The 22,477-nt window shown below is 52.7% G+C and overlaps 1 protein-coding gene across 6 annotated transcripts in view; it reads right to left on the bottom strand.

Annotated features, from left to right (window-relative positions):
• The window catches only part of BANP (BTG3 associated nuclear protein), a 124,696-nt gene that overhangs the window by 69,468 nt on the left and 32,751 nt on the right, over window positions 1–22,477 (bottom strand). For 4 of the 6 annotated variants that reach the window (XM_055078980.1, XM_028477870.2, XM_055078981.1 and 1 more), the window contains exons 4-6: window positions 21,584–21,783; window positions 2,941–3,057; window positions 1,356–1,531 (exon numbers count right to left, since the gene is read on the bottom strand). In XM_055078980.1, coding sequence (XP_054934955.1) covers window positions 1,356–1,531; window positions 2,941–3,057; window positions 21,584–21,783 — 493 coding nt within the window. The remainder of the gene's footprint in view (window positions 1–1,355; window positions 1,532–2,940; window positions 3,058–21,583; window positions 21,784–22,477) is intronic. The other 2 variants (XM_028477874.2, XM_028477876.2) reach the window with 1 other exon arrangement.

Below are 22,477 nucleotides of genomic sequence, written 5' to 3'. Positions count from 1 at the left end.
TGAAGATCCCACATACCGCAGAGCGGCTGGGCCCGTGAGCCGTGGCCGCTGAGCCTGCGCGTCCGGAGCCTGTGCTCCGCCACGGGAGAGGCCGCAACAGTGAGAGGCCCGCGTACCGCAAAAAAAAAAAAAAAAAAAAAAAAAAAAAAAAAAAAAAAAGCCCACCGGCACGTCTGCTTTAAAATGGTCAGTTTTATGGAATGGAAATTAGACCTCAATTTTTTTTCTAAGTTGCCCAATTTGCTTTTTCTCTGTGCCCTGCTCTGCCACCTCAACCCTAGCAACCTATGTTAGAGGTGAATGACGTTTTAAGGAAAACGCTTTCAATGCTTCAGACGTGGTAACAAGTCCGACAGGAAAATCTCTGTAGAAAAATCTATACTGTGCTCTTAGGAAAAGTCAACGACTCAGATGGAGAAGCAGAAACACCTGACCAGCCCTTCCTAGTTAACAAGTTACAGGCTTGAGGACTCGGTGACACGAGGCTACACCTGCCCGAGTTCCCTCCTCTCTCTCCGCGCTGTTTTGGGAAACATCGACTCAGCCCTCGAGAGAAGGACCAAGCTGCCAGGCGGCAGGAACCCTCTGGAGGGCATGCCAGGCTGCCACCCGGACCCAGAGCCAGCTGAGAGCGGACCCCAGACCCAGCAGGAGAGAGGACGCTCCCCCTATATCACAGTGGGCCGGGGCAGCGCGGACTCAACCGGGACGCGCAGCCCGAGTCTGCGTGAGGCCCTCGTCAGAGACACGGGACAGAGCTGTGGTCAGACAAGTTAGCCGTCCAACAGCTCTCAAGTCACAGCTGTCCATCATCAGAAAGCCTTCAGAACCAGATTCAATAAGCAAAACTGACTGAAAACGATTATGTAAATCTGTATTAACGTGGAGAGATTTCTACTACGCAATGGGGAAAAGCGAGTTACAAAATCGTAAATCTAGCGTGTATGTTAACGTAGAAAAAGCCCAGAAGATTTCTAGAGATCTCTGGATGAGGAATGTCTCCGGTTATTTGTACTTTCTTTGTCATTTTTATATCTTCTCATCTTTCAAAAACAATAAACATATATTACTTTTCTAAAGAGCAGGGAAAAAAATTACAGCTGACCCCGGAACAACGTGGGGGGTTTCGACCCTCCGTGTGGTCAGGGATCCACACGTAACTGCTAGTGGGCCCCCCGTGAACGCAGCACCCCCATGTTCACGGCTCCCCGTGTGCAGACCGTACAACGCTGTAACATCTACTGGTGAACAGCCCACGTGTCGTGGACCCGCGCAGTTTCAGCCCGAGTTGTTCAAGAGCCGCGGCACACCCATTACCGTCCACGCGGAGGAGAGGAGCAGCTTGGAGGACGCACCTTCCGAGTTCAGGGTGATGAGGGTGACGTTGTTGCCGATGTTCTGACTTCCCGACTGTCCACAGTTGGAGACGGAGTCGCTGGCCTCGGACCCGCTCTCCCCGTCCTCATTGTGGCTGTCCTCCTGACCTGGCACCTTCACCACGATGGTGTTCTGCCGACGCCCGGGCACCGCGCTGCGCGGGAAACAGAGACACCAGCAGTGTGGTGAGAGGAGCACAGCAACACGAAGAGACGGTTCTGTACCCCGACGTTCTCCCCTTCACGTCTCAGGGAAGCTACCTCTGCACGCGCACTGGGCCACCAGCCTTCCCTCAGCTCTTTCTACTCAGATTAACAGCAGGAGACAGTCCGTGGCTCCAAGAAACTGTGTGAAACTTGAAACGTTTAAAACAATCTTTACATCGCAAAAGAAGTGAAATCACAACCCGCTGTGACTCAAGGCCTAGAACGCTCCCTTCTGATCATGGAGGTGACCCTACAAAACGCTGCCGTCTGAATCAGGGTGAGACTGAGGCCGTGTCAAAGGAAAGCCTGACTGAGAGAAAGTATGTCTGCAGACCCAGACTGACTGCACCGATCCACTCCGTCCCGAGAGATGTCCTAGAAATGACCCGGCCCGTGAAGACGCAGCTCTCACTCCCAAACAGCCCACTGACAGAAACCACTCGAGTGGGTTAAAAAAGCCAGTCGAGGATCTCCTGGGGGGTATCCTTAGCACCACAGGGGACCCTGATACAGCGCAGTAAGACACTGCCAGGAAACCAGAACGACAGCCAGCTCCAAAACGTGCTCCGTTACCCGGAGATACGCTACTGCCTTCTGAACGAGCTTCTCGACTTCCTTCGAGATGCTGCCGCGCACGGGGAATGGGAAGCAGCGCGAGGTCCCTGCTTGCCGAGGCAAACCCCGGGGGGCTCCATCCTGGGGGCTGGACCTCGCTAAATGCTCCAGACCTGGCCACGACTCCACCCTCGCGGGCAGGGCACGAGGCACACGGACCCTCTGCTGCTCTGCCGGCCCACGGCCTCGGCCCGGAGCGTCCGCACCCACCTCCCGTGGCCGGGCTCCTGGGGGTCTGGGGCCCTGGGGACCTGGGCTACAGCCAGGTAGAAGCGGGACCGGCTGCAGAAGGGCCCGCGAGACTCGCCGGGAAGCAGCGCGGTGGGGCCGATGCCGGCGGGGCGCCAGCACACAAGGGGCGACGGTGCCCTGCACGCACTCCCGCCTCTGACCCAGGGTACGGCCAAAGCATCTCCAAAGAGAAAGGAGTGGAAAAGGCACCACCTCGAAACGCCTCCGCCACGTCGCCAAGCAGAGGGGGCGCTGCTGAACCGACATGCTCGGACAGACAGACAGACAGACAGACAGACGGGAGCAAGGTGAGAGGACGGGATCCGCGGCTCGTGGTGAGCACACAGGGCACCTCCCGCCGGCACACGCGGCGGTGGACACAGGCCAGGCCGTCCTCCCCAGACCCTGGCCGCGGAGAGCCCCGGGCCCAACGACACGGGCGCCCCAGGACGCCGCCCTGTCCCCGGGGCCCCGGCGGTGACGGTGAGAGGTGGGGTGTCGTGCTACTGACTTGCTAATGATATTTTCCAGGGGATCCGGCGCCCTGCCGCTCAGGGGGTCTTCCATCTTGGCTACAACGGCGCTCTGCCGATCGCTGTTGAGAATTACTGTAGTCTGGGGGACGACGCTAGGGAACAAAAGAATCACAGAGAAAAGAAGACCTTAACACGACAGCGTTCATTGTCAGAGCACAGTCATCAAAAGTCAGCGCCCACGCCCCGAGCTCCAGGGGGGAGCCCCTGGCAGGGCTGCGCGACGTGCACAAGGGACACCGGGCAAAGGGCGAGCCGGGGGTGGGCTTCTTGATGGAGAGTCTAGCTCTGCTCCTTGTTGGCATTGTCAGGAGAGTCGAGTTAGGAACATTTACAGAGAAGAGACGGAGGTGTCACAGCTGTCACTGTGCAGTAAGGTTTCTGAAGGAGCAGGTCTGCATGAAAAACAGCTTGAGACTTACTCACTGCATCCGAGCGAATTCCCATCTGCAATCTAGGCTTTCGTGACCACTGTGCTTATCAGTTCCATCCCGGGATGTGAGTGTCACGCACAGAAAGGGGCGAACACCCGTGGAGGGGCTGCGGGGGAGCCCCCGGGCACTGACCTCGGGGTTCTGCTGGGCCAGTGCAGGAACCACAGCCAAGGGCCCGGGGACTTTGCTTCGAAGGAAACGATGCTACAAAAGAAGTGTGCCCCACCGGGGGCTCTTCCCGGAGGAAGACGTGGGTTTGTTTATGTATTGAGACATGTGTTTAAACAGGCAGGAGCCAACGGCTCGTCTCTAGGCACAGTCGTCGAGATTTTTTGCTCATTAACCTTCCAGCCCTCAGCACTTCCCGCGGTGCTTTGTGCAGAAAGAACAGGCACTCGAGACGTACAGCAGTGTTACCTGAGAGCAATGTCATGCCTGGATCTCACTCTCCAAAAACCAACTCGGGGAAACCCTGCTTTTACAGGAGGAAAGCTGATGAACCCAAGAGCACCCATGAGAACCCAACCCCCTGTCCCGGCCACACCCTGTTAAACGTCCCCAAGATTAGAGGCACAAATGGCACTGTTTCATGCTGAAGTAAATGGCAGGACCACAGGGTATTTTCCTAAAATAGAAGCATAATCACCTGCATTCCACTGAAAGGCATTACCATTTTCTCGGCTGTGCTACTTAATCATCAGCGACACCTGAAGTAACCCTCCAAATCCCGACCACCTGCCCACAGGTCAGGCACAAGTGACCAGGTGGTCTCTGACTTGCTACCGAGGTCACACACAGGGTACCCACACAAAGGCGTTCCCTCGCACCCCGACAGGACATCACGATGGACATGAGCACATTCAAGGTCTGAGACGTCTGCCGGAAATAAACAGGTTAAAATGGATTCACGCCAACATCCGGCAAAGTCGTTAGACTAAACATACCTCTGTTTCCTAAAGGACCTTAAGATCAAGGAAATGCTGGTCTGAGACAACCAGCTTCAAGCTGGAGCACAGGGAGCCCCGGGACGCCCGACCGTCGGGGGTCCCTGGGTGTGCAGACCCCGCAGGGCCTCAATTCCCAGATGCCCTCCTTCCAGAACGTTCTACGTCCTAAAGATGATGCCCCAGGAGAGCACCTCTGGCCAACGTGGTCGTTCCCTTTCACAAAGCCTCCCTGCAATCACATTCAGGCACCCCGTCCATCCAGACGTAAGACAGCAGGCGCTCCGCGGGGGTCACTCCTTACCACTCGCCTCTGACAAAGCGCACGGAGGACCTACTTAGGGTTTCAGCTCACAGGTAATCAAAGTAATCTGTGATGACAGACCGCTAAGATTGCTGGCACACACCTGCAAGAAATGAGGACCTCCTTCATCTCCCACGTATTTACTGATGGAAACAAAGTTTCTCAGAACTTCAAACTATAAAAACTGAAAACAGGAATGGAACCAACATTGAACCCTGCGTCATTTCAAGCTATAGATTACTCATAACCCTCCAGAGATTCAGGAATTAACTAACACTAAAGCCCCGTCCACCTCAAGGGTAAATTCACAACACTGCATTGTTAAGAGTTAACTATGAACTGGTAATAATTTACCCTGTTTTGTTCAACTGTGTACTAAGAACGGTAATGAGACCTCAATCCAGAAGAGCTTTTTTTTTTGAACCCTCCAGGCCTCATGGTTACAGGAAATACATTTTTCTGCTTCAATTTCTATCCGTATTTCTGTTGCAAAGGAGTGTACCAGCCTGGATGACAGGATAAAATTTTGGGAAGGAAATGAAATGGGAATGAAAGTTCAAAAAGCAAAAGGGACGATGTAAAATTGGACTGTCCAAAGCTTATTCGTCAGGGGATTTTTTTTTTTAATGGATGATGGTATTTAGATTATAACAGAAACATTTAAGTGAGCAATGAATCTGTTTTTAAACACAAATATTAATGTTCCAGAAAATACACCTTTCCCCAATGCAGTCACATCAACCTCAAGTTGTACAACTTCATGTTTTGTTTTTCAAATGAACATGCACATCACATCAAGAAGACAGCAGCGGTTATCCTGAGGGTCCGTACGGAGCAACTGTCAGAGCACGTCAGCGTCCTGCCGAGGCCGAATCACAGCCCCAGGTACCCAGTCAGACACGCCTCTGGGTGCTGCCGGGAAGGGGCTTTGCAGATGTGATAGAAAGTCCCAGTTGGTTGACGTTAAATTCCTCGAGAGGCAGATCATCCTGCGTGGGCCTGGCCTGATCCGGTGAGAGCTTTTATTAAAAGGCAGTTTAGGGGCTTCCCTGGCGGTCCAGTGGTTAGGACCCTGCGCTTCCACTGCAGGGGGCACAGGATCGACCCCGGGTTGGGGAACTAAGATCTCACATGCTGCGCGTCACGGCCAAACTAAATAAATAAATTAAATATTAAAAAAAATAATAATAAAAGGCAGCTTAGGCTTTCCCTGATCTTGGAGACTCCAAACAGCTCCTGCCCACGGGGTGCCACCTGGTGACGATGGCCCCTGCCTGTCCACCTGCCACACAGACCGCGCACGTGCTTGGCTGCCTCCACAGCCGCGTGAGCCAATTCCGCGGGGGAAGCCCCTTAGAGTGGCTGCTGGCTGTCCCCACACACACCCCTCGCACTGATTCCGCTTCTCTGGGAATCCTGTGTAAGCTGCAGCATGACACCGAGGGCGGGAAAGCGACACTGGGACCCTGCTGGCACCGACCCCGGGCCTCGTTCGGATCGCACCGGCCTCCGCGTGCGCCTGTCGTGCTGCCCCCCCAGACACGCCCACCCTCCCCACCCGGCGCGTCCCCGCACCCGCTAACCTGCTCCCCCGTCTACCGCTCGGATGCTCGGAGGATGTCACAGAGGTGGGAGCACGGGGCGTGTGACCTCGGAGACGCCTCTGCTGACACCTCCCAGGCGGCCAGGCCCGAGCACGCGCCTAGGCGCACACCGCATGTTTAACCTTTCACCCAGACAGGGGCTTTCGGGCCGTTTGCAGGTCTGGTTATTACAAACAAAGCTGCCGTGGACATTCGTGTGGAGGTTCTGTGTGAACATGGGTTTCCATTACTCCGGGATAAGCGCCCAAGAATGTGCCTGCCGGGCCACACAGTGAGGACATTTTAACTTCGAGAAATCCTTCCGATCTGTTTCCAGAGCTGCTGCCCCGTCTTACACGCCTCCCAGCAGCGGCGAGAGGCCCGGGGTCTCCGCGTCCGCTGGCATCTGCAGGGGTCCCTGCTGTGACTAGCTGTCTCCTACCCTCGTTTCCCTGCTGGCATCTGCAGGGGTCCCTGCTGTGTCTAGCTGTCTCCTACCCCCGTTTCGCTGCTGGCATCTGCAGGGGTCCCTGCTGTGTCTAGCTGTCTCCTACCCCCGTTTCGCTGCTGGCATCTGCAGGGGTCCCTGCTGTGTCTAGCTGTCTCCTACCCCCGTTTCGCTGCTGGCATCTGCAGGGGTCCCTGCCGTGTCTAGCTGTCTCCTACCCCCGTTTCCCTGCTGGCTAACGCTGCTGAGCATCTTTGCACGTGCTTACTCGGCATCCACCTCTCCTCTCTGGTAAAATAGCTGTTTCTGCTTTCTGCCGACTTTCAAATTGGATTGTTTGACTTGTCACTGTTGAGTGTTGAGAGGTCTTTATTCTAGACATTCCACTAGTCCTTTATCAGATAGGTGGTTTGCAAACAGTTTCTCCTGGTCGGTAGCTTGTCTTTTCAGCTCCTAACAGGTCTTTCAAGGAGCGTAAGTTTTTAATCTTGACTGAGTCCACTTTCTCTTTTATTTTTCGTGGACAGTGCTTTTGGTGTGACGCCTCAGAAGCCTCTGCCTAGCCCCAGGTCCCAAAGGTTTTCTCCTGTGTTTTCATCCCAAAGTTTTACAGTTTCACATTTTAGGTTGCAAGCTGTGATCCATTTTAAATCAATTGCTGTTCAAGGTGGGAGGTTTCCACCGAGGTTCATCTCTTTCATTTTCCCTGTGGAAACTGCTCCCGCACCATTTGTTCAAACAGCTGTCCTTCCTCCATCAAACTGCTTTTGCACCTTTGTCAAGATCTAGCCGGCATATTTGTGTGGGTCTATTTCTGGGCTCTCTATTCAGTTCCACTGATCAATTTATCTATTCCTCGGTCGTTCTGGTTTTTAAAACTTTATGCGCTCAGTTCATTCTTTCACAGTCTTAAACCATTATCTATACCTTTACTTAGAACTGTATGTCAGTTTTCAAAGTTCCTGTTAAAAACTTATCCAAAAGGGAAAAGAGAAATGCCTAGACCCACAGACGATCCTGATTGTTCTAATTCTAAGACGAGGCTAACTGCAAGCTGAACGTTCTCGCCTAATTCTAAGATTATGCTAGTTACACACAAGCTGAACACTCTGGCCTAAGTGCATTATCACTCAGCAGTAAAGCACGCCCTACAGCCTGTGACCTGTGAGCAAGTGCTGAGGGCTGCCCGCCCTGGCAGACACTGACTGTAAGGCGGGGCCCCCACCACCTCCGCGGGGCAGGCACGCGCGGCGGTGGGGGGGGGGGGCGCCCCCTCAGGCAACACTGCCCCAGGGCCCCCCGTGAAACAAAGCCTCAAAGCTGGAGCGGGCACTGTGGTACCTTCCCCGCACGGATAGCCAACACCCGTCCGAGATCACACAGCTACTCGGTGGCAAAGGCAGGTTTGAGCCCAAAGTCCTCAAGCAGCAGAGCCAACGTTCTTTACCAAAGTCAGTGAAGCCGGACCTGCACCCCACGACTCCCTGAGCATCGGAATCTCCTGGGGAGGCGAGGGCCCGCCCCGGAGAGCCTGGACTTCTCTTTTCTTAACAGTTGCCCCAGGTGATTGTGATGGGTGCCCCTGATTTAAAACAACACCAAGCACAAAATCCCCGCCCACTGCTCCCCGTAGCACCAGCTTCCCCCAGAGCCCACCTGGTCCAGCCCGATGTGCGATGTGACCTTCCGTCTGCTTTGTTCAGTGATGCATCCCGGCTGCCCAGATGAACGCCCAGGACACCGGCAAGCCTGTGTGTTCAAGGAGCAGCCTCAGATCCGAGGGGCAACCTCGGGCTCACTCGGCTGGTCCATACGGTGAAAAAAAAAACAGAGCGGGCGCCCATAGACGCGAGGCCCAGAGCACAGCCCAGGATGCCGTCTACGCTCAGGGCAACCTGCGTCCTGAGGGCTGACTGGGTGCGCCCAGCAGGCCCCACGAGGCTGGCTGATGTCGACACCCGGTGAAAGGTGAGCGTTAGTAGGAGTGACCTCTCAACCCCCCGGGGTCGCTGAGGGTCAAGGAACACCAAGCGCCCACACGCATCACCCCTCACGGCGACCCTCACTTACGATTTTTATTCTCCTTTTACTGAGGAAGAAACTGAAGCTTAGCAAGGGTAGAATCTGCCCAAGGTCTCATCGCATACAGGTGACGGAGCCTGGATTCAAAGCCAAGCATCTCTTATGCCCTTCGCCACTCGTTGGTGGAGAACAGGAATAATCCTACTTCAACTACTGCTACCACTCACCCTTTCAGTGTTGGGGATGTTAGTGGTTTTATTTCGATAGATTTAACACCAAATATCTTCGGCTTTCAGAGCTGCCCCGGGAAGCATTTTCACGTTCACTTACAAAGTAGCCCTCAACTTCCCCTCAGTTTCAGGAAACTGCGCTGTGAGTAGGTCGGAGCGCCCTGGGCTGCCGGCCTAAAACGCCGACCCTTCTGCCCCTTGCTCCTCACTCCCGCCGTGTGACCATGGTTTGAATGGACACCGAGGCTGCCATCAGCGAACAAGCGGCCACGGACGTGGCTCAGGGCGGGTGGGGGCGGGCTGGGCATGGGGTTAAACCCCACCAGCACTCCTTAGGCTCCCTGGCGGAACGGGGTCCCTCGGGAAAAATCAGGTCTGTCCAAGCAGCACGGTCACCCTCTATTTCCAGTTTCCGAGGAGCAAGAAGAGCGTCCACAAGCGCTGGCTGTGAGTTCTCTGGGCAAAAGCTCATCCGGGAGAGGAGACCAGCCGCCACCCACAGCAATGCACCGTGGACACCAGATGCTCTAGGGCTGGGGCCAGGCTGGCGCGTCCCGAGCATCCGCAGTGGGCGTCCACACAGGCTGGGGGCACTGCCGTCTTAGGAGAAACTTCTAACCTTCCCAAGACAAGCCTAGGCGACTTAAAATGCCCAAAGGCAAGGCTGCGCGGAGGGCGGGGGGGCCGGGCCACGGTGCCCGCACCAACTCCTAGCCGGCAAAGCCAGCCTCCAGCGTGACCTGCGACCGCAGCTGCGCACAGCACCGCAGTTCACAAGGAGCTGCCGCCTGCAGCCTGTGGTGAAAGGGACGCGCACGTACTGAGGCGTGGGCATCACTCTGGCCCGCACCTGAGTCAGCGTGACTTTGCGGCCTAGCGGACACTCACTGTACATCTGCTTTAACCATTACGGAAAAGGCCACAGTGATCAGAAGCAGAGAGTGTCCATGAGAAAATAACATGAAACGCCTCCCCGCGGGGAGGCTGGTGCGGCTCCGCCTTCCACGGTAAGCCTCCCTTCCCAGGTGCCAAGGCCACACCGACTCGCTGTGCACATGCTGGTCTGTCCCGCGGGAACCTTGAAGGAGCGTGTGTGTCCCTGACCTGTCTGACGTTCCCTGTTCTGACAAGATATAAAACTGCGCTGAAAGCCCTGCTGCTCTGGAGCAGTCTTCTGTGCTATAGTCCTCCGTTTCACTCACGTAAAACTCTTCTCTGTTCATATTATAGATTGTCTACTGATTATTTTCGTCAACACGTGAGTGAGGCAGTCAAGTCGGGCATGATTTCTGCTCACAGTGATGCCCAATTTTGTTTTCTGTGGTGGGGGAGGAGTTCCAGCCGAATATTAAAAAGTGTGTGGGGCTTCCCTGGTGGCGCATCGGTTAAGAATCCGCCTGCCAATGCAGGGGACACGGTCCGGTTCGAGCCCTGGTCCGGGAAGACCCCACATGCCGCGGAGCAACTAAGCCCATGTGCCACAACTACTGAAGCCCGCACGCCACAACTACTGAGCCCGCGAGTCACAACTACTGAGCCCGCGCGCCACAACTACTGAGCCCGCGAGCCACAACTACTGAGCCCGCGAGCCACAACGACTGAGCCCACATGCCACAACTGCTGAAGCCCGCGCACCTAGAGCCCGTGCTCCGCAACGAGAGAAGACACCGCAGTGAGAAGCCCGCGCACCGCAATGAAGAGGAGCCCCCGCTCGCTTATGAGAACATGCCAACGGGAGGGTAAGGCACGCATCCTTGGCTTTCCAGTTATACTCCTGCCTCACATACAAGAACCGGGGTCCTAATAAAATACGAAATTGTGTCCCACGTATTGTACTTACAAAAAGAAAATGTTTTACTTTTTTACCGGGGTCCTAGAGTTTCAATAAGAGCAAAAAAAGAGGGGTCGGGGGGACACTCTTCAGTTAAACAATAAAACCAGATGCCCCGAGGTCCTCACACCTGAGAGGCAGGTAGGCTGGGGTCCACCATGACCCCCTGCCCCCTTTCATAGGTGCACCTGTTCTGGGAGATGCCGCACAGCCAGGCTCCATTTCCAGGTGCCTTCCACGCAAAGGCAGTCCCGGGACAAGTGCTCACGCATCCCAGAGGCCTTAGGGAGTAGGGTGGAGGGCATGGGGCCTCAGATCCCTGCGGGGAGAGCAGTGGGAGGACCGGAAATGCCACTCGGCACCAAGAACATCAGCAGGAGGCACGAGTCTCAGGGGTCCTGGGCTGTGGCAGTTCACGTAATCCAGCCAACACCCAAGCACCTAAAGAGTCACTCACGCTTGTCTTAAAGGATTTATTTCTCTAGCTTGCAGGTTAAAGATTAAAAAGTCACAAAAACCAGGATCCAAAAAAATACTCTTAGGGATAAGAATAAATTAGCATTAAAACTTTGTTTCCAATATCAAAGGGGATGAGCAAAATACAGTGTAAAGCCAACTCCCCCAAAATAACCAACTGTACCAGAGAAATGGGGTAACCTGCTGCCACGAACGTCAAACCCCAGCTGCCTGGAGCCAACAGGGCCCAGAAGGCGTGGGATCCAACCCGCCCCCACCCCACAGGAGCCACAGCGCCCAGGACAGGACTCTGCAAGTGCAAAGTCACAGCCCCGAGCCAGCAGAAGAGCTGTGCGTCCCTTCTTCTCCTTCCCGAGGAGCTGCAGAGACGCCTGCTCACAGAAAGGCAGGCCTGGGACTGGGGGACACCCCGGGCAGCCAGACCCTGGCGCCCACAGCTCCGTCCCCAACGAAAGGAGACAGGGCGCCTCTAGGACTAGGCAAGGGACGTCCTGCACAGCCCCAAAGGAAACGCTCAAACCAAACAAAAGACCCACAAGGGGGAGGGGGTGTCAAAGGCCACCGGAGCCACCTAAGAGCACTCCCGACGGCCAAAGCTGGAACAGTGCGAACATCGGCGTCCACCCTGAAGCCAGTGCGTGAAGGCGCAGACGCTCCCCGGGAGGCGGAGCGCGACTTCTGCTCCCTGGGCGGGGCTGGCGCGGGGGCGGGGAGGACAGCGCCTGCGCAGAGGCCAGGCCTGCCGCCGCTCAGCCCCGTGACCCGCCTCCACACCATACAGGCCACGCCGTGCTGCACCCCAGCGGAGGCGGTGGGAGGCCTTCACCTCTGCGACCGTCCTCCCCAAGCCACCAGGGGCACCCCACGAGACACCTGACCAGCGCACCCCAAAAAGCCATACAGACAAGGGGCTGAGTAAGTGCCACAGGCCAGGAGCCCGAGGAGACCCAGCAACTGAATGTCACGTGGACCTACAGTGAAGAGAGAATATTATACAAATAAACTGCAGAGTTTCAACAAACACCATGACCCCCTGCCCCCTTTCATAGGTGCACCTGTTCTGGGAGATGCCGCACAGCCAGGCTCCATTTCCAGGTGCCTTCCACGCAAAGGCAGTCCCGGGACAAGTGCTCACGCATCCCAGAGGCCTTAGGGAGTAGGGTGGAGGGCATGGGGCCTCAGATCCCTGCGGGGAGAGCAGTGGGAGGACCGGAAATGCCACTCGGCACCAAGAACATCAGCAGGAGGCACGAGTCTCAGGGGTCCTGGGCTGTGGCAGTTCACGTAATCCAGCCAACACCCAAGCACCTAAAGAGTCACTCACGCTTGTCTTAAAGGGTTTATTTCTCTAGCTTGCAGGTTAAAGATTAAAAAGTCACAAAAACCAGGATCCAAAAAAATACTCTTAGGGATAAGAATAAATTAGCATTAAAACTTTGTTTCCAATATCAAAGGGGATGAGCAAAATACAGTGTAAAGCCAACTCCCCCAAAATAACCAACTGTACCAGAGAAATGGGGTAACCTGCTGCCACGAACGTCAAACCCCAGCTGCCTGGAGCCAACAGGGCCCAGAAGGCGTGGGATCCAACCCGCCCCCACCCCACAGGAGCCACAGCGCCCAGGACAGGACTCTGCAAGTGCAAAGTCACAGCCCCGAGCCAGCAGAAGAGCTGTGCGTCCCTTCTTCTCCTTCCCGAGGAGCTGCAGAGACGCCTGCTCACAGAAAGGCAGGCCTGGGACTGGGGGACACCCCGGGCAGCCAGACCCTGGCGCCCACAGCTCCGTCCCCAACGAAAGGAGACAGGGCGCCTCTAGGACTAGGCAAGGGACGTCCTGCACAGCCCCAAAGGAAGCGCTCAAACCAAACAAAAGACCCACAAGGGGGAGGGGGTGTCAAAGGCCACCGGAGCCACCTAAGAGCACTCCCGACGGCCAAAGCTGGAACGGTGCGAACATCGGCGTCCACCCTGAAGCCAGTGCTGCGTGAAGGCGCAGACGCTCCCCGGGAGGCGGAGCGCGACTTCTGCTCCCTGGGCGGGGCTGGCGCGGGGGCGGGGAGGACAGCGCCTGCGCAGAGGCCAGGCCTGCCGCCGCTCAGCCCCGTGACCCACCTCCACACCATACAGGCCACGCCGTGCTGCACCCCAGCGGAGGCGGTGGGAGGCCTTCACCTCTGCGACCGTCCTCCCCAAGCCACCAGGGGCACCCCACGAGACACCTGACCAGCGCACCCCAAAAAGCCATACAGACAAGGGGCTGAGTAAGTGCCACAGGCCAGGAGCCCGAGGAGACCCAGCAACTGAATGTCACGTGGACCTACAGTGAAGAGAGAATATTATACAAATAAACTGCAGAGTTTCAACAAACACGAAATCTCCTGAGGGACACATCAAACAACACCGCCTCAACAAGTTCCACGTTTATTAAAGTTCTATATTTATTAAGGAGATTGAATTCATAATTAAAACCTAGGCCAGATGTCTTCACTGGCAAACTCTACCAGATAGTTAAGGAAGAAATGAAACTAATGCTATAGAAACACTTTCAGAAAACAGACGATGGGGCTTCCCTGATGTCACAGTGGTTAAGAATCCGCCTGCCAATGCAGGGGACACGGGTTCGAGCCCTGGTCCTGGAAGATCCCACATGCCTCAGAGCAACTAAGCCTGTGTGCCGAAACTACTGAGCCTGCACTCTAGAGCCTGTGAGCCACAACTACTGAGCCCACGTGCCACAACTACTGAAGCCTGTGCGCCTAGAGCCCGTGCTCCGCAACAAGAGAAGCCACCACAATGAGAAGCCCGTGCACCGCAACGAAGAGTAGCCCCAGCTCGCCACAGCTAGAGAAAGCCCGCGCGCATCAACGAAGACCCGATGCAGCCAAAAATAAATTAATTAATTACTTTTTTTTAAAAAACGGACAATGAGCTCACCTTCTAAGGCGAGCATTATCCTGATAACAAAACAGATAAAGACATGTCAAGAAAGAAAACTACAGACTAATACAGTCCATGAACAGAGATGCAAAAATCCTCAACCAGATATTAGCCATCACTCCAAAAACATAAAAAGGGTACTACCTTATGATCAAGTCAGGTTTATTATGACAGAAATGCAAGGCTGCTTTAGTATCCAAAATCAATCCGTATAATTCACTGCAGCAACAGAATCAAGAAGGAAAACCAAATGTCATCTCAAGTAGGTACATAAAAAGCATGTAAAAATTCAACGCCTGCTCAGGACAAAAACTCTCACAAAATAAGGAATCGAAGGGAAATTCTTCAACCGGATAAAGAGCAGCTGTGAAAAATTTACAGCTAACATCACACTTAATGGTGAAAGGTTGGATGCTTTCACTCAAAGACCAGAAATAAGGTAAAAATATTTTTTAAAAAGTATACACTGAAATGGAGATCCCAGCCAGTGCAGCAAAGAAAGAAAAGGTACAGAACTTGGATAGGAAGTAAAACTTTTTTAAAACCCTACTGAAAAGCTACTAAAACAAGTGAATTTAGAAATAATTCAGGATAAAGGTCAGCAGAGAAAAGTCTACTGTATTTCTATATACTACCAATGAACACGCAGAAGTTAACATTTAAAACACAGTACCATGTATTAGAGCATCTGAAAGTATGAAGTACTTACAGATAAATGTAAGAAATGCATGTGAGAGCGTTACAATGCATTTACAACTCCACGACACTGCTGAGAGGGATTAAAGACCTACGAATATGGAGAGGTGGGCCTTGTGCATGGATCAGAAGACTCAGCGGTGGCGGGATGGCAGTTCTCTCCAAATGGGTCTTCAGATTCAACACAACCCCAGTCATGAGGCATGACTTATCCTAAAACTAGAGAAGTACTCCAAACTATGAGAATGTGCATGATCTATTGAAACTTTGGACTGTATCTGCTTTGGTTATTAGACTGTATCTCTAATCTGTAGTCATGAGGTTAACAATCCCCTAAACTGTATGTATGTAAACTGTATGTTTTCTTTGATCAGTAGCCCTGACATGTACAGGGTATCAGCATTAGGCCACCAGAAGTGTGCAGCTGTGAAAGGTAACCAACGCCAGTCAGGAAAAGAAGTCACGTGTACACAAAATTAAATGGAAATCGCAAAATCCAAAATTCGATAGGAAAAGATGAAACAAATCCCTCGGGGCTAAAACCAAACCATTTCTTCACAATTCAAACAACCCTATCTTGTCACAGTCCAAAGCCTATGAAATGCTGTACTTTTGACCTTAAACTCTGAACGATATGCCTACCCAGAGACTCTGGGGCTGCACTGCCAGAACCGAGACGCCCAGAAGGAGGCCCCTCTCTACCCAGGAGCCGTGAGGGCTCAAAAAACCAGAACAGCCTTGCCATAAACATCCATCAACATTTTTTTTTTAAAGACCCTCTGGGAAATAAAACAAAGAATCAGCAATCAGCATATTAGAGGGAATTTAAATAATTTAAATAATTTTTTGATCGAATAGTTCAATTCTCTGTGGGTGAATAACCAGCTTAGAGGAAAAGAAAGAAGAAAACCTTCCCCTTATATGTAAACTTTCATCTTACATGACACATCTCTCTGAAAGAAAAACTTTAAAAGAAATCACTTTTTTTTTTTTTTTTTCCAGTTTTGAGTATTAAAAGAAGCCTCTCGGGACTTTGCTGGTGGTCCAGCGGGTAAGACTCCGCACTCCCAATGCAGGGGGCCCGGGTTCGATCCCTGGTCGGGGAACTAGATCCCACATGCATGCCACAACTAAGAGTCCGCATGCCGCAACTAAGAGTCCGCATGCTGCAACGAAGAAGCCCGCATGCCACGACTAAGAAGCCCACGTGCTGCAACTAAGAGCCCTCGTGCCGCAACTAAAAGATCCCACACGCCTCAATGAAGACTCGTGTGCTGCAACTAAGACCCAGCGCAGCTGAAATAAATAAATAAATAAATAAATATTAAGGGGGAAAGAAAAGAAGCCTCTGACTCATTACAATTGTTTTAAAATTATAAAAGAAATGTTTAAGCTTTTAAAGCTAAAAATTTGTTATATGTCAATAATATCTCAATAAATAAACCATTTGTACATCAAAAAATAAAGAAAAGAGGGACTTGCCTGGTGGTCCAGTGGTTAACAATCTGCCTTCCAATGTAGGGGACGTGGGTTTGATCCCTGGTTCAGGAACTAAGATCCCACATGCTGCAGGGCAACTACTGAGCCGGCATGCTCTGGAGCCCATGCGCCACAACTAGAGAGCCCACGCACCACAACTACTGAGCTCACGCGCTCTGGAGCCCGTGTGCCGCAACTAGAGAGAAGCCCGCACACCGCAATGAAGAGCCCGCACGCCACAACTAAGACCAGAAAAATAAATAAATATTTATATATATATATATATATATATAAACAAAAAAAGAATAAAAATCAACTGCTTTTAAAAGAAGCATAAGCATTTTTCTAGTTAATCAGTATGTTCAGTTCATGAAAACAAACAAACCTGAACCAGCTGGCTGTGAGTCACTCTCAGTAAGTCTGGCTCCACAGGACCCCGCTGGGCAGCAGGGACAGGGCCCTGGGTCCCCACACTGCGCATGGGCACTCGCACTGGCCTCCCAGAGGGCATCGACCAGGACAGCAACCCAGGTGGGCCTGCACCCCGGGCTCAGCTCGGTCCTACCTACTGCCCGTCCTTCAATATATATATATATATATATATATATATAAACAAAAAAAGAATAAAAATCAACTGCTTTTAAAAGAAGCATAAGCATTTTTCTAGTTAATCAGTATGTTCAGTTCATGAAAACAAACAAACCTGAACCAGCTGGCTGTGAGTCACTCTCAGTAAGTCTGGCTCCACAGGACCCCGCTGGGCAGCAGGGACAGGGCCCTGGGTCCCCACACTGCGCATGGGCACTCGCACTGGCCTCCCAGAGGGCATCGACCAGGACAGCAACCCAGGTGGGCCTGCACCCCGGGCTCAGCTCGGTCCTACCTACTGCCCGTCCTTCAAGTGGCTGTGCCTGGCCTCAAAGAAGCTCAGAAAATGGGGTTTTACGTTAATCCATATGAACGTCCCCGTCCACACACTTGATCCCGTCGCGCCACACCATTTAATGGAGGCCGTTCCTGAAATGCTCACGGGGGCACGTAAAGGGTGAGCCGCCAGGTACTGAGCTGTGCAGCTCGTCACAGAGCGCTGCGGCGCCTGCCCCTTCCAATGCCAGCGCGACACAGCTTTAGGGCTGAAACCTCACGTCGCTGCACCTAGGATCACGATGAGGCAAAATCCCAATTTACGGCACACGTACAAGGAGGGAAAAAGCACTCACCTAAAAGAAGTCAAGTCCGTTTTTCTTTTTCCCAAGCAGAACACCATTGCTGAATGAAACCCCATCCAAGTAACCTTACAAACATGTTGATTACAATGATTAAGCTTTAGCAGCAAAGAAAAAGGTTTTCTTTCTTTCTTTCTCTTCTTTTTTCTTGAGTTTATTTAAAGGATCTCATTCAGGCATAGAATCTGAAAAATCTGGATCCAAAATGCCAAGTAGGGCTGGCAGCAGGCCACTGCCTTCTGTGCTCTGGGAATTCAAGAGAATAAATAAATAATTCTCAGAGCTGATAGCAAAGTCTAGTCCAGGCCAGTTTTAATTAGAAATAACCCAGAGGCGAGTGGATTTCGGCACGTCCCACAGCTGTGGGGCTGCTCTGGGCCAGGTGCGGCCTCTCCCAGTGGAGGGGCCAGGGACGCTGCGGTGGACAACTCCTCCCCCACCATCCAGAGGCCTCGTCACAGCAGACAAGCCCCTCAGGGTCGTCCCCGTTTGTCCCGGGAGATGACAGACTTCCCAACAACACTCACAGCCAGTGCCAAGTGGCCTAAGGAATCTTAAGTTATTTTTTAAAGCACATGATCCGGATATAAAATAATCTGGCATTTATATGCTTCTAACTGTTATTTTAAGTATCTGAGGTACAAAGTATCTGTAGAAGTACTTTATTACTCAGAATGTTAACCAGTTTTTCACTGTTTTTTGGAGACTTCCTTTTCTGTGCTCTACTACCCACACTTAACGACACACATTTCTCATTCACTTATGTGTTTATAAATTAGTCATTTTCTAATTTAAATATACACTTTTTTCATTGATATACTAGGATTCAATTCTTGACCTTTACTTCTCCCCAAATTTTCTTGTTAACAGCTTTCAATTACTGGCAATTTTTACTTCTCATTTTTAGAACATTCATGGAGGGAAATGCCAGATTTAGTATCTTCTTTGAAAATCATTCATAAACAACCTGTTCTAAACTATATCTAAGAAAACAAAGGAATGACCTTTCCTTCTACTAATCTAACATTAACTTGTATAAGTAATGGTTTCATTAACGATAGTAATAAACCTGCTGCCAACATACAATAAGTGCATTCTATAATGGGTTGATTTTATGTCACAATACAATCCTTTAAAACCAGAAAAGCTAACTGAGTTGGATTAACTAGATTATACATCTGAGTCTGTATTAGAAAACTTTCCTCTGATTTCACCGCTTGTCAATGCACAAGGAGGTCTCTCCACGATGACAGCTTCTCCCCAGCGGAGGGAAGCGCTCTGGGATTCCTGAACGGGAGAGTCGCTAACACGCCCCACGAGCCCCGCCGTCACCGGAATGCTGGAGAGAGAAGGGGCCTCCCTGCAGTCTGGAAGTGCCTTCCCCCAAGCAGCCAGCAGCGCCAGACGGGACGTGGCCCGCGAGTCGGGCCGCGCTCAGCAGCGGGCTGGGCGTGCCCATGGCGGGTCTGTCGCTGGCCTGCCGGAGAGGCCAGGGCTGGTGGCCCCTGCAGACCTGCCCTCGTCCCCCATCCTCCTTCTGAAGACGGGCAGACTAGAAACAGCACAACTCTGTGACTCAGCCCCGTCACCCCACGGTGTCAAACGACGGCAACCTGCCCGACGAGGCCCGTCCTCGCCCCGGGACCTGACACCCAGGGAAGCCCCAAACGAGCGGCCTCGGGGTCCAAGCACAGCTGCAGCGCCACCTGCAGCCCCAAGGACTCGTCCTTGTCCGCCCGACCTCATGGAACGGCCGCCAACCACAGACGGTGGAGTATGAGTGACACGTCCCTGGGTCCTGAAGGCGACCTCTTCCCGACACAGGTGACAAAGTGACACGCCGCCAGGAGAGCCATCCTTACTCGGGGCAGGAAGCCTGTCTCGCTCTCGCCTCATCTCTCAGAGCAACAGTCCTCGAGGGCGGGGCCCGGGGGCGCACTTGGTTATACCCGAGACCCCACGGGTATAGCGGGCAGAGCCAAGGAGGCTGACAGCCTTCGAGGCATGAGGCGGCCTCCCCGACAGAAACCTTTCCCACACAAAGCTCAAATGTCCCATTCACGTGAGCGAGCAACATGCTTCTAACACTCTGAGCCCAGAATCTTACTCCATTCTACACTCATACACGAAGTATTTTTGGATAGTTTCAATATGAGGTGAATTTTCCCGGAATTTCACTATTGTTTGAGTCTAGAAAAAAAACCACACTTTGCTTTATGTGAAACTTCATCAAGAACTGCTCATTTTACAATATTCCACCACCAACTGGTATCTGAGTCCCAGGGTGACAGCCCTCCCGGTTGCCAGCTCTGACATGGGAGGTTTGGTCCTATTCACTAACTCCTTATGTAGTTCCCCCAGCCTTTTCCATATCAAAATATATGTTATTTTATTATACATGACTATCCTTTTATTTCTCCTTACATTATAATTAAGACAGTACATTCATTTTTTAAATTATATTTTCTAAACATTGCATTTTAGGATATGAGGGCATTACAAAAAAATTATTCTTTTAAAAAAGGCACTGGCGGGGACTTCCCTGGTGGCGCAGTGGTTGATACTCTGAGCTCCCAATGCAGGGGGCCCGGGTTCGATCCCCGGTCAGGGAACTAGATCCTACATGCATGCCACAGCTAAGAGTTTGCATGCCACACCTAAGGAGCCCGCCTGCTGCAACTAAGATCCAGCACAACCAAATAAATAAATAAATAAATAAATAAATGGACAACCAGCTTCTTTTAAAAAAAAAAAAAAAAAAAAAAAGGTACTGGTCCTGGTAGGTCTGAGCCTCGCTGCCTGCAGAGAGGACACGTTCCACAAATGTTCACTGGGAGAAAAGAAGCACAACCAAATAAATAAATAAATAAATAAATGGACAACCAGCTTCTTTAAAAAAAAAAAAAAAAGGTACTGGTCCTGGTAGGTCTGAGCCTCGCTGCCTGCAGAGAGGACACGTTCCACAAATGTTCACTGGGAGAAAAGATACGGCTGACCTGTCGGGACAAGGTGTATCACTACGGACCAACAGGCCTTCCCTTTGGGGACAGGGACCCCTGGGGTCCCCCACCCCGGCTGGAGAGCAGCTTTCGGGGCCACGCAGGGTCTCCAACACCCCAGGACACTTCTGAGAGTTAAAGGAGGCCCACACTGCAGGCGTCATCCACGGCTGTCCCAGGCAGACCAGGACAGGCAGCCACCTTGACACGAGGCACATACCTGAGCACCCTCCCCAACCCCACGTGCCCCAGGGCACACGCGGGCGGACCTGCAGACGCGGCAGCAGCCTGGCCGTGGCTCCCCCTCCTCTGAGCCCCACCGCCCTACTCCGCAGACACACGGGAGAGAGGCAGCAGTCGGCCCAGAGAGCCGCAACGAGACCCTCGGTAAAAGCCCCGGGCTCTCGTCAAGCGCAAAGACAAGCGTTGCCACCGTCACAGCGAGACTTCCTCGTAGCCCGCCGTGGGCAAGGATAAAAACACCAACGGAACTGATGGAAGGAGGCGCCCACAACCTGAACTTCCGCTCATCTCAGCAGAGCCCCTGACGGTGCCCCGGACCAAGGACAGGCAAACAGGTCAGAGACAGAGACACCCTTCCCATCGGCCCACACTCTCCAGAAGCTTCGATTCAAACGGCACCTGAACTGCTACACGTCACTACAGTTAGGCTCTAGATAGAAAAACAAAATACAGGCACAATAAAAACTACAGACACGAATGGAAAGTTTGATATACTCAAGTGAAATGTACAAAAAGCTACCTATGAAGAAAAAAATCTCTCAAGACTAGCCAGATGGAACAGAAAAAAAAGAGAAGAAACGAACATACAGCTTCAAAGGTCCGGTGGGCCAGTTCCAAAGGAGAGATGCACCAGCCTGCCTTATGTCAAACAGAAACCGTGAGGACGACCCCAGCCGCCCCGCAGAGGCCCCGTGTTTCTTTCCAGTCTGACTAGGATCCCGCCCTGAAAGCGCCGAGGGGCACGGGCCCGGGGAGGAGGTTCTTACCATCGCACTTTGTTGCAGGTCTGGGTGGCGCCGAGAGGAGAGCCCGCCACCATGGGCACCTGGATGGGGCTGTGCTGCTTGTTGGTGACCAGATCCAGTTTCTCTTCCAGTGATTTACATGTGGCCTCCAGAGCCTGCAGCTTGGCTTCAATGCTATCCAATCGCAAGCAGATTGTCTGGTTAATGGAATACAGGAATGACTGCAAGCGAAAAAAAGGAAAGCTTCAGGAAGGGCATCCTGAACTCCGAGGAGACAATTCCAAGGAACATCAAACAGCTATTTCCCAGACTCAGCTGAATCTATTCCCACAGAACAATCCCCGCACTTCAGCTCTTTAGTTATAAGCCAGAAGCATTTCACTAAACAAGCTCGACCGTGTGCACTCACAATGTGACTACTTAATCGGGCTCTTACTTCTCTGTGTAGCTGCGATTCTTAGTTACACTCAAGTCCGTACAACACAAGATGTAAGTGGACGTTACGACACAAGTTTCTATTAATCAGTAAACTTACACATAAAACTAGTCAGATTCTACAATGAAAACAGATTACATCCAACATCAAAACGGCCCGGAAACCCGCCTTCTCATGTTACGCTCCCCCCGCCCCACCCCCAAGGTGAAATGTGGCGCTGACGCTCCGGCGCCTGGGAGCAGCACGCCTGCCACCTAGTGGCCACAGAAAGCGCAGCCTCGCCTTCCACTGCTGCCACCCAAGTCCCGCCGACCACAGGGCCGTGCGTGGCTCCAAAGGCAAGAAACGGCTCACACAAACACCGGACAGGAAGCTCGCCCCCTCCCACGGCGGCCACTCCTGCCCTGAGTCGGCAGGGACACAGAGGGAAGCAGGCTGCTCCCCCGCTGGCCTCACCAGCTGATACCGGGACACGGGGG

The sequence above is a fragment of the Physeter macrocephalus genome, chromosome 17 (assembly GCF_002837175.3).
Source record: "Physeter macrocephalus isolate SW-GA chromosome 17, ASM283717v5, whole genome shotgun sequence".
Taxonomy (NCBI): domain Eukaryota; kingdom Metazoa; phylum Chordata; class Mammalia; order Artiodactyla; family Physeteridae; genus Physeter; species Physeter macrocephalus.
Note: the sequence above shows the minus strand (reverse complement) of the source record. Positions and strands in the feature narration are given on the sequence as shown.